This window comes from Colletotrichum acutatum (assembly GCF_030867785.1).
Source record: "Colletotrichum acutatum strain CBS 112980 chromosome Unknown BDZ83scaffold_181, whole genome shotgun sequence".
Taxonomy (NCBI): domain Eukaryota; kingdom Fungi; phylum Ascomycota; class Sordariomycetes; order Glomerellales; family Glomerellaceae; genus Colletotrichum; species Colletotrichum acutatum.
In genome coordinates, this window is record NW_026849175.1 from 1 (window position 1) to 10,861 (window position 10,861).

General features: G+C 53.7%; 5 protein-coding genes across 5 annotated transcripts; 3 read left to right on the plus strand and 2 right to left on the minus strand.

The window, feature by feature from the left end:
* Nucleotides 1-14: 14 nt before the first annotated feature.
* Nucleotides 15-512, plus strand: BDZ83DRAFT_757735 (uncharacterized protein; the record flags this gene model as incomplete). The annotated part of the gene is made up of 1 exon (XM_060514935.1): nucleotides 15-512. A coding segment is annotated over one exon (498 nt), but the record flags the coding sequence as incomplete, so codon positions are not given.
* Nucleotides 513-1,074: 562 nt separating this feature from the next.
* BDZ83DRAFT_591933 (ergosterol biosynthesis ERG4/ERG24 family protein) lies at nucleotides 1,075-2,624 on the plus strand (the record flags this gene model as incomplete). The annotated part of the gene is made up of 3 exons (XM_060506490.1): nucleotides 1,075-1,112; nucleotides 1,176-1,483; nucleotides 1,534-2,624. 3 exons carry the CDS (start codon nucleotides 1,075-1,077, stop codon nucleotides 2,622-2,624), a joined length of 1,437 nt encoding a protein of 478 aa, XP_060358582.1.
* A 137-nt stretch (nucleotides 2,625-2,761) lies between these two features.
* BDZ83DRAFT_641257 (uncharacterized protein) lies at nucleotides 2,762-6,043 on the minus strand. The gene is made up of 3 exons (XM_060509544.1): nucleotides 5,497-6,043; nucleotides 4,528-5,397; nucleotides 2,762-4,465 (listed from the first exon to the last, which is right to left on the minus strand). Exons 1-3 carry the CDS (start codon nucleotides 5,961-5,963, stop codon nucleotides 2,944-2,946), a joined length of 2,859 nt encoding a protein of 952 aa, XP_060358583.1. The 5' UTR covers nucleotides 5,964-6,043; the 3' UTR covers nucleotides 2,762-2,943.
* Nucleotides 6,044-6,463: 420 nt separating this feature from the next.
* Nucleotides 6,464-7,723, minus strand: BDZ83DRAFT_591906 (L-galactose dehydrogenase; the record flags this gene model as incomplete). Its single annotated transcript, XM_060506487.1, has 1 exon — nucleotides 6,464-7,723. One exon carries the CDS (start codon nucleotides 7,721-7,723, stop codon nucleotides 6,464-6,466), a length of 1,260 nt encoding a protein of 419 aa, XP_060358584.1.
* Nucleotides 7,724-8,497: 774 nt separating this feature from the next.
* BDZ83DRAFT_641263 (sugar 1,4-lactone oxidase) lies at nucleotides 8,498-10,861 on the plus strand. The gene is made up of 3 exons (XM_060509545.1): nucleotides 8,498-9,212; nucleotides 9,300-9,918; nucleotides 9,998-10,861. The coding sequence occupies exons 1-3, from the start codon at nucleotides 8,906-8,908 to the stop codon at nucleotides 10,713-10,715; spliced, it is 1,644 nt and encodes a 547-aa protein (XP_060358585.1). The 5' UTR covers nucleotides 8,498-8,905; the 3' UTR covers nucleotides 10,716-10,861.

Below are 10,861 nucleotides of genomic sequence, written 5' to 3' on the forward strand. Positions count from 1 at the left end.
CCGAGCACCTCAGCTCCGAGGACGCCGACAAGATCAAGTACTACTTCAACTACGACATGATCGGATCCCCCAACCCCATCTACGAGCTGGCCTCCTACAATAATAGCGGTATCGGTCCCCAGCTTATCGCCGACTACCTCGAGGCCAATGGCAAGGAGACCATCTACGCCGAGTTTGACGGACGCTCTGACTACGCCGGCTTCGTCGAGCTCGGCATCCCGGTCGCGTCCATCTTCACTGGTGAGGGCGAGAACGACCCTTGCTACCACCAGGCCTGCGACACGATTGACAACATCAACTGGGATGCCATTACTGTCAACACCAAGGCTGCTGGCCGCGCTCTTGCTACCCTTGCCAACTCGCTTGAGGGTGTCCCCCCTCGCGCTAACACTACCCCCATCCTCCGCGGCCGCGCTGGTGTTCTCCAGCAGATGCGTCGCTGGAAGGCTCTGGCTGAGCACACCAGCCACGGCAAGACGTGCTCTCACAATGATGAGAAGAAGATCTACTAAGTGCTGTAGAGCCAATGGTGGAGGAACCGGCTATTAGATGCAGCAGCATTGCAGCCGCGGCTGATGTAAATGTGGCCAACATTTGGTTGAGTTAGCTTATGAGTAATGAAGATAATGTCTACTGAGCCCTGAGTTCGGCCTTTGTGAAAAATTTGAACTGGTCATTGAGATCCTTTGCATCCAACGAATGATGTGTCTCTCCCGTGTCCGAGAATAAGGGCATCACGGAAAACACGGGCACCGGTGAAGTGGGGCCGACCGGCACGGGAGGAAAGGAGGGCTCGGCGTCGCCCACCGCGGATTAGCGCCTCGGTAACTGGAAATTACAACTGGAAGCACGACCCACGCCGCAAATTTCTGCTGATTGGTGCTGTGCTGCCCCAACAGAAAGGGGTATCCCCAATACGCGTGTTGTGTTTGCTCTCCTCATGCCACCGCGTCACGTCAAGTGGAAGCCGGCGTTTCACTCTTTACTCTGAAGCCAGCTGAGATAATTATCTCTCAAATACGGGGAGACACTGATAAGATTCATCGTGCTGAGTCAGTGACACTCGAGACAACCATGGCTCCTAAGAAGCACAACTATGAGTTCGGAGGCCCGTAAGTTCCGCGTTCCAGAGCTACTTTTCACACTCAATCGCTGACTCTTTGATGTTCACTCAGTCCCGGCGCCTTTGCCATCGTCTTTGGACTCCCCGCCCTCTTATGGACCTTCTTCTTTGTCTGCAATGACAAGACCGGTTGCCCTGCCCCGTCCACATTGAGCCCTCGCACTTTGACCTTGGAGAAGCTCAAGCTCGAGACGCCATGGCCCGCCGACGGAATCTGGGGCTTCTGTAGCTGGGAAGCTTTCGGCTGGAGCATGGCCTACTACTTTGTGAGCTTGGTTCTCTACCGTGTTCTTCCTGCGCAGGAGATGCTCGGCACCAAGTTGGTTCAGTCCGGTCGCCCATTGAAGTATCGCTTCAACTGTGAGTTCTCTCAATTCAAATACTCAATATTTCATCTGACGCAGGAGCAGCTTTCAACGCCACAGTCTTCCAGCTCGCCGGCCTGGCCATCGGCACCTATATCCAAGGCGCCGACTTCGTCGTCTGGACCTACATCTCAGACAACTACCTCCAGCTTCTGACCGCCAACACCATTCTCGCCTACATCATCACCATCTACGTCTACGTCGCCAGCTTCAGCGTGAAACCCGGCAACCCAGAGCTGCGTGAGCTGGCCGTTGGAGGTAACACCGGCAGCCTCATCTACGATATCTACATCGGCCGCGAACTGAACCCCCGCATCACCCTCCCCTTCTTCGGTGAGATCGACCTCAAAGCCTGGCTGGAGATGCGCCCCGGCCTGACCGGCTGGGTCATCCTCAACCTTGCCTTCTGCGCAAAGCAATACCGCACCTACGGCTACCTTTCCGACAGTATCCTTCTCACCACCGCCGTGCAGGGCTACTACGTCCTCGAGGGTCAATTCATGGAAGCCGGCCTACTCACTATGATGGACATCACCACCGACGGCCTGGGCTTCATGCTGACGTTCGGCGACATCGTCTGGGTGCCCTTCCTGTACTCCACCCAGACACGCTACCTCTCCGTCTACCCCGTCCACCTGGGCTGGGCCGGGGTTGCCAGCATCTTTGCCGTCTTCGCGACAGGCCTGTACATCTTCCGGTCCGCAAATAACCAGAAGAAGGTCTTCCGCACGCAGCCTGACCACCCGAGCGTCAAGGATTTACCCTTCATCCAGACGAAGCGCGGCACTAGGCTGCTTACCGGTGGATGGTGGGGCAGGTCTCGGCATATCAACTACTTTGGCGACTGGCTTCAGGCTTCGCCGTTCAGCTTGCCGACTGCTGTTTCTGGGTACCAGGTCCTCACTGCTGGCAGTGCCATGTCTGGTGCTATTACGATGCTGGACGGACGTGAGGTCGTTCAAGGCGCTGCTCGTGGCTGGGGCATGATCTTTACGTACTTCTACGTGCTGTACTTTGCCATCCTGCTTATTCATCGGGAAGGGCGGGACGATGTTGCTTGCTCGGAGAAGTATGGCGAGGAGTGGGAGAAGTATAAGAAGATTGTCAGATGGAAGATTTTACCGGGAGTATATTAGGTGTCACCAGACGGCTTACAGCGGAAAGCAACATAATAGGCCTTGATATGTGTTGCAGAAAGGAAACCCGACTGAGATTAAAGGAACAAGCGTTACAATGAGAACCTTCTCGCGGACATATTTACTGAGGTATTTTGTAGTATCTGTATAAGATGCAATCCGCAAGCGACCGCCTTGACGTGAACTCCTTAAGCCTAATACCATCTAGAGCACTGCCACAGAGTGTTGAGATGCTATATACAGTCACCAGTACGAATGATCTTCGACTTCACGGCTTCATCCAATCTGTACACATCGCGGGGTATACCGTGTGAACGGTCTATGTAGCCCCGTATTCGCAGAGTACGGCCCTAATTTGACCTGAACTACCTTGTCCCAGACGAGTGTTCATGATCCCGTCGTCAAATCCATATTCAAACCATGCCTTTCGTAGACAAGCATCCTGGAACCCAGAATCGCAGATCTTTAGCGGAGTCATGCCACTCAGAAAATCGAACTGACGCAATACGAAATGCTCTGGCCGGTCCATCACACCTGGATTTCCTGCAGCATTCGGCTGGGCCCCACACTTTAATAGAACTTTCACACCTTCCAGATCCAAACAAGCAACAGCAATTTGCAACGGCGTGATTATGAATTCCAATGAATCTGGTTCCGCCCCAAGACTTAACAGCTCTTGTAGTGTGCACCAGTCACTACAAGGAGCATTCTTGCCTCCATTCTTTTTTTCATGATGATGCCACATGACGTAGTTCAAGAGAGCGATGCGGCAGTCGAAAGTTTGAGACCAGGTCTTCAGAAGATGTCTCAGTGGCGAAGGGTCTCTCGCGCTGATGGTGGCGATGAAGCTGATGAGAGAAACATGAAAATGGCGTGGTCCCCGCTCTTGATCCGGAAAGACGTAGTCTATCTCAATCATAGTCTGGAATAAGGTCTTTGCATCGTGAACTCTGCTCAGCATAAAGTCGACCAAGTTGAATGCACCCATGTGCAGGAGATCAAGAAGAATGCGAACCTCCTGCGGCGATGATATGGAGGGTTGGACCAGCCAAAAGGTCATGTCAACGTCGTATTTTTCGATGAGATATTCAGCCAAATCGTAGTACTTTCTATCCAGTCGGCGAGCCACATCCACAGGATGAAGTCTTGATTGATGTGGAGTTGTCAGCAAAGTAGCAAGTTCCTCGTGTTTTAGGATAGCCTCCTCGTTAGCAGATATCAACTTGATGGCTGAAATAGCGCAGTAGGTCTGAAATTCGAGCCTCCATGATTGGCCCGGAGCCTGTTCATGGTACTTTGGGCGCATAATACTGATTTCTTCGACCGGGGATCGGAATCCCTCTAAGAGGAGAATGCCCGCTCGTAGCCCGAGAGTTGCGTCTTTATCGAGACGAAAGCAATAGTCTGGACCAAAGCGATTTGATACAGCTAAATACTCCATGACAGTGTAATGAGGCAACTTGATTTCGACTTCTCCTCCTGGAGGGCAGTCGTTGCTTTCCATTGTCCTGACAGTGATGAGACAACCGCACATTTCTTGGAGAAGTTCGACATCAAAGCGATAATCTCGTGTGAAGGAATCTTGTCGATCAAGGTAATTTTCGGTAGCTTCGAGCAGCACGCCGCAACCGATGGCTTCTTGTTTGAAGACCTTGTAGTTGAAACAAATCCAATCGAGGAACGAGGCTACAACCTGCCTATCTTCCTCGGGCATCATTTCGAAAATCCTGTTATAGGCTTTGTTGATATCCTTGGGCAGGTTCTTCAACTCCTTCCTGACAGCTGTTTTGTCTTCTTTGATTCGCCGTAATGCGTCGAGTTGACAATCAACCCACCGAAACCTGGGTTGCATATTTTAGTAGTCCGAGAATTTCGAAAAGCTCTAAATGTGTGCGGTACTAACATTCCCTTTGCGCCGATTGTCAAGGCCTCCAAAGCCTCAGCACGTAGGTCTTCTGGCCAGGTCCTCAAGCTCTTGTTGACAGTCAAGCGATTTTTTGTGTAAAGTCGTATGTCAGCATCGAGCTCGGCATTTCGCATGGACACTTCCGTTGAGATTTCGCGCATGACCCTTTCAATATCCAGGTATTCACGACTAGCTACAAGAAGTCGAATCTTCGCGAACCTGTGGTCGGTAGCCAGATCTCGTAATACACTGAGAAGTTCGTCTCGGGGACTACTTTCGTCGACGGCATCTATCATGATGAATACGCTGCTAAAGTAGTGGGAAACAGCTTCAACAGCGTTCAATAGGTCGCTGGGATCAGGTTCCCCACCATCCTCGAACATGTCCCAAAGAATATCAGGGACCTGCTTGACCTTCTTACACATGCGATCGAGGACCCATTGTAGAAATGGAGCAGATTCGTCCTGATTCCGTCCAAAGTGGCAGTAATAGTTGATTCCGATCGATACGGTCCCATTGAGATTGGACTGAGCGCAACTCTTCTCAATCTTATTAGCGAGTTGAGAAGCCAAGATGGTTTTGCCGGCGCCGGGCATTCCATGAATCCAAAGGCATCGGATGTCCCCTTGTTCATATTGGGCCCATTCAGGGACACGTAGTATCCATTCGCACGTCCCAGGTTCATGGTTCTTGCAAGCGTCGCGGTGGATATTTGAAGGATCAGTATGCTTGAGCCACTTATGAACCTCGTTTCGTTGGTTTTCTAGTTTGAGAAGGATCAGTTTAATATGTATCAGTGATAGCGCATCTTCCAGTCTTAAGCGAAACCGACCTGTAAGAACTTGCTGGATGCGTTTGACGTCGTTACTATACGTAGATACTATGGATTAGAACTTTTGCAAAAGTTAAACAGTCTACCGAACATTGAAAACTCGAAGTTTTTGGTAAGACTTGATGGTAACGTACATGGACGTCGCGGTTAGGGCAAAGCTGACGGTATCCTTGCATCGCCCAAGGTCTTGAAGTAGCTTTTTGGCCTTGCTTGCGTCTAAAGGCCATGCTAAACTTCTTTTTACCGCTTGAAACCTCTTGCCTTTCGAATCCTGGGATTCCTCCGGATTGTGACCGGCGGGTAGTAACTTGGCCAACTGAACGATAATGCAGTGACATTCTTGGATAGGCCCTGAGCCTTTTCCACTCGTCGAACTGCCCTCTAGAGCTTTCCGCAGATTCGAGTCTGGCTCCTCCACATCGATGACAAACTCGAGAGTCTGTAAGACAGCTGCGACTGACGTCGTCTCGATGAGGATCGCGCGGAAGTCAGATGGTGCATCCCGGATGTCCTTGATGAGACCCTTACAGATCTTTATAACTGACTCCGTGATCTGGATCGTGGCAATGATGCTCGCCGTGAGGCCAAGTATTTCTGCCATGCCTTAATACACCGTGACGGGGCTTGAATTAATTGGAAGCAAAGAAAGAACGTAGTAGAGATGAGAGCGGCAATATCGAGATCAGGCTAGGAATATCATGCGTTATTAAATGGCAGTCCGCGCTGCCAAGAGCAAGTCGAAGGTCGGCTTGGAATTGTGCCCGACGCAGGCTGTGTTAGGTAAGTAGGTACTTATGCCGCATCGGCTGAGTAAATGTCTCTGATCAGCGACATGCATGGAGCGCTGCAAGTTTTGTGCAATATTCAAGAAAAACGAGATTTTACTGGCTCAGGAACGAGGAGTTGAACAGCAGACTGACGGGCGACCTTGGAAGGTTCTGTCGCCGGAAGTGTGGCTGTTTACAAAGTCTCCGATCTTGCATCTGGTTTTGACGACCACATCTTCGGAGCATCTCTGCTGTGATTATTGAGGGTCATTGCTTCTTGAGGTAGACGTCTATTTTTTATCAGGTATCAAGACATGCAAGTAACGCTAATCGCTCACAAATTGCTGGAAATTCTAGTCATGAAGTTGGTCATCAGTTCATCCTCCTCCGGAATCAAGCCAAACTTGTCCGCGCTCCTCTCGTTCTGGAAGCCGTCATCGGGACTCGCCCAGCTGTAACCCTTCCAGACGCCCAACTCGGGCCACATCTTCTGCTCCACGAGAGCCTTGAGCTTCTCGTACCGCGCCGAAGCCTCGCTGCCAGCAGCAAGACCCTGCAGCACAAGCTTCCACGACTCGACAGTCTGCTCGAGCTCCGCGGTGCTGGTGACGCCCATGACACTGCCTCCGACGCGCACGTCGCCGCTCTGGCCCGGCAGTTGCACGCCGAGACCAGCTGCGGCGCCGACGCGGGCGTACTCCTCCATTGACCAGTGAAGCGCAACGGTCTCCAGGCGCTCGCCGGCATCGCTCGCGATAGTTGAGAGCTTCTTGCACGCCGAGCGCAGGTCATCCGGTGCGGGGTGCCATGACGCGATAACGCCGGCCTTGCCCTCCGCCGTCTCCGTCCGCCCGGGAACGCCTGTGGATGTGAGGAGACCCATGCCGAGCATGCTGGCGTTCAACACGACCTGAACGCCGGCGTTGCGGAATCTCCGCAGCGGGCTCTGCTCGTCGGTGTGGTCGGGCCCGGCGACAACCTCTGCAAGGCCGAGCGTGGGGTTCTGGATGGTGAAGTGCCCGTAGCTCAGGATGGCATCTAGGGCCTCGCCCGTCTCAGCGAGAATCATCTCAGCCAGACTGCAGAGGACGTGGACGGGGAAACCACTGATACCGACATAGCGGATCTTGCCCTCATCGCGAAGTTGCCGTAACGTCTGCACGGCGGCAAGGACTTCTGCGGGGGAGACGAATTCGACGTCGTGCATGTACACGAGATCAAGGTACGTCGTGTTGAGACGGCTGAGGGAGCGGAGGACAGAGTAGCGCACGTACGCCGGCGAGTAATCAAACTCGTTGCCGGCGATGCGGCCTGCCTTTGTGACCAGCACGTAGGACTCTCTGGGGATGTTGGTGGCTGCCGTGTGGGCGGCTAAGGCGTCACCGAGGAGGACCTCTGAGGGGCCGTAGTACGGCGATGTGTCGAAGCCGTTGACGCCGAGCTCTAGTGCCCTTGAGACGATTTGCCTGTACGGCATCTGCAGCGGGTCCTTTACATGCTGGGTGTTGAATGTTGCTGTGCCTAGGAAGAGAGGTGGCAGGACGGAGGCGATGGAAGGCCGGGAGGCCGGGTTGAGGCTTGTTGTGGTAGCCATGACTCCTGGAGGAAAGGTGATATGAGAATGAGATGAGAGCTAGTGAGAATGGTTCGATATGCTCAGGGCGTAAAAAGTTCGGGAAGAGGGGCGGGAAAGAAGAGGGACTTGTCAGGAAACTGTCTAGCCTTAAGACGGGAAGTGAGAAGAAAGGGCTGAGCCGGTGAGGTGTTTGCTACTTGATATGAGAGGGTCACAACAGGATCGGTCCAGAAGTCTGGTCTAAAAAGCCCGCATGGGGGGCCTCGCTGCTTGCCAGGCTCCTGGACTAGGAAGAATTCGTTATTAACCATAACTGATATGTGGGCATTTGAGACCGCTCTTCTCCGTCCGCTTCTATTAGCGTACCCAGAAACCGTGAGCTCGGATTCTCCCAGGGCTAAGCTCAAGCCGCGTACGCTCAAAGGGTACTCGACTCAGTGCCGATACATAGGTAAGGTATTAGAGTATCAACTCGTCAATACTTACGAAGCTGTGTTGCGTGGTGGGGCTTATGCGTGGTCCATCTTGGGCCAAGCCCTTTGGCGCGAGCCATTCTGCCAAGTGAATTTGGACCGATTGCACGTGTCACCTCGTCTCAACTTGCCACGACTTGATAGACAACAGTGCCAGAGTGACAGCAGAACGACAAGTTGGGCAAAGCCGCAAAGAGAGAGAGAAGAGAGATCATGGATGGGAGGACCCCCAAATGCAAGAATCCTTGCCAACTGCAATTTTTCTCCTACCGGGCCTCGCCGGCCGGCATAAGTGTGGCGGAACCCCCAGTATCCATGTTCATCTGAGACTTCCCGTTTCAAGCCACCCTCCTTGACTCGTCATCCACAAACAGATCCCCCCGATCCCTGGCGCCAGTCGTACGGTCGCACCAGAAAGCACAGCAGAACGTTCAGAAACCCAGAAGATGCGGTGTGCTCCATTGCGGACGCTAAACTTGTTTTGTCATATAAACCGTCATTAGCCTCAAAATTTCCAAAACACTCGGCTTTCAGGGTGCGTTGTTCAATTCACTCTCGGGTTTTCCCTCATAATCTTTGCCATCGAGAGAGGCGGACGGCACTTAACAAAAGCCCCTCAACCTTGGATTATCATCAGGGTCATCTTTAGTTCGACTTTGCTTCTTCCGAGCCCGGTGTAATAGTTGTTAATTATCATCGTCGAAGAGAGCAGGCTCCGACACTCACAATGGCCGCCGTTGCGTCCCTGGACCCTCACATTCGCGGCATCATCGATGATGCCGCCGCCGATGGCATCCCGTTCCGGGCCAAGTCGGCTCACTTCCACACCACCTGGGCGCGCACCTTTTCATCGCTGCCAGAGCTCTTCATCCAGCCTCAGTCGCAGCAGGAGGTCGAGAAGGCAGTCAAGCTCGCGCGCCGGTGCAGGCGGCGCATCACCACTGTCGGCCATGCACACTCGCCTTCAGACCTCACGTGCACGAGTAACTGGCTGATCAACCTCGATGGATTCAAGAAAGTGTTATCTGTCGATAGTAAGCACAGACCCTCACATCACATCTCACTCACTTATTCACTCATCCGCGTAATCTTATGAGAGCTATGCTAACGCAGCCCGACAGAGGAGACTGGTCTCGTTGTCATGCAAGCCGGCATCCGGCTGTGGCAACTCACTGAGGAGCTGAATAAGCATGGCCTCTCATTCCCCGTGCTGGGTAGCGTCAACGAGCAGAGCATCGCCGGCGTCATCAGCACAGGAACCCGCGGCAGCACCCTGAAATACGGTCTGCTTTCCGAGGCCATTTCCTCCCTCAAGATCGTCCTCGCCAACGGTGAGACGGTCTCATGCTCGCCGGATGAGAACCCGGATCTCTTCCGCGGCGCCACGCTGTCGCTCGGCGCCCTCGGCATCATCACCGAGGTCAGCTTCCGCGCCGTGCCGGCCTTCAGCTTGCATTGGCAGCAGACGATCCAGGCCGACTACAAGATGCTCGACGCTTGGAAGCAGGATAACAAGCTGTGGACCCAGTCCGACTTTGTCCGGGTGTGGTGGCTGCCTTATACCAGGAGGGCTGTGGTCTGGAAGGCAGACATTGTCACAAAGGAAGACCTCGAGTCCGGAAAGGAGAAGAACCGAGATCCGCCAGTCGGCTACTACGATGGAGCTCTCGGTTATCACATATACCACAACCTCCTTTACCTATCGCGTTACATCCCTCGCATCCTGCCCTGGGTTGAATGGTAAGCTGAAGCCCCCCTCCCTTGATACACCTCATCCGACGTCGTCGACGGACTCAACGGACTAATTGACGTCCTTCAGGTTCGTGTTCGGCATGCAATACGGCTTCAAAGATGGCTACACCTCATCAGCCATCCAGCCCATGGATAAGGCCCTGTGGATGAACTGCCTCTACAGCCAATTCGTCAACGAGTGGGCCATCCCACTCCACCGCGGGCCCGAGGCCCTGATGCGTCTCGGATCCTGGCTCAACAAGCTCAAGCCGGGCGACCCCGACTACGTCGACCACGGCATTCCCTTCTCTGCCGAGGGCCTCTACGTGCACTCGCCCGTCGAGGTCCGCGTCTGCGACGCCACCGTCCACACCAGCGCTGAGCAGCGCAACAGACCCTTCCTCGACAGCACCGTCAAGGACGGTCCCACACTCAACCTCAACGCGACAATGTACCGTCCCTACGACCTCGACCCGCCCGGCCTGAAGCGCTGGATGCAGGGCTTCGAGTGGCTGATGCGTGACCTCGGTGGCAAGCCGCACTGGGCCAAGAACTTCAACGTCAAGAACGAGGAGTTTGCAGAGTGGTACGGTGATGACATGGTCCAGTGGCGCCGGGTCCGCGATGAGGTTGACCCCGACGGACTGTTCGTCGGACCTTGGCACCGGCAATTCGTGCTGGATCCCAACAGCGCTCCTCTCAAGTTTGAGGAGTTTGAGAAGACGAGGCATGATGCTGGCCGGGGTGTCACCGTATACGGCACCCGTCTAGAGATCGAAGATGCCGATGCTGATGTCAAGGCTTGAGCTACCCTATCTTAGTTAGTATCTGTAGTGTCTAACTGTGTAACTTCTTGGCCTGGTGGATGGCGTGGGCTGTGAAAACTGGCATCTGGATCTCTCATAGCATTGATTTACTTCCTTCAATACAATCACATAGATTTCAAGCGAGG

What these genes read in the sequence shown, in the direction of transcription:
- BDZ83DRAFT_641257 (XM_060509544.1), bottom strand. Translation starts at nt 5,963, where the DNA reads ATGGCAGAAATACTTGGCCTCACGGCGAGCATCATTGCCACGATCCAG. An exon ending in GCCCTAACCGCGACGTCCAT is followed by an intron (nt 5,398 to 5,496) that starts GTACGTTACCAT and finishes ATCTACGTATAG; the next exon opens with TAACGACGTCAAACGCATCC. An exon ending in ACAATCGGCGCAAAGGGAAT is followed by an intron (nt 4,466 to 4,527) that starts GTTAGTACCGCA and finishes TATGCAACCCAG; the next exon opens with GTTTCGGTGGGTTGATTGTC.
- BDZ83DRAFT_641263 (XM_060509545.1), top strand. Translation starts at nt 8,906, where the DNA reads ATGGCCGCCGTTGCGTCCCTGGACCCTCACATTCGCGGCATCATCGAT. An exon ending in GAAAGTGTTATCTGTCGATA is followed by an intron (nt 9,213 to 9,299) that starts GTAAGCACAGAC and finishes GCAGCCCGACAG; the next exon opens with AGGAGACTGGTCTCGTTGTC. An exon ending in ATCCTGCCCTGGGTTGAATG is followed by an intron (nt 9,919 to 9,997) that starts GTAAGCTGAAGC and finishes GACGTCCTTCAG; the next exon opens with GTTCGTGTTCGGCATGCAAT.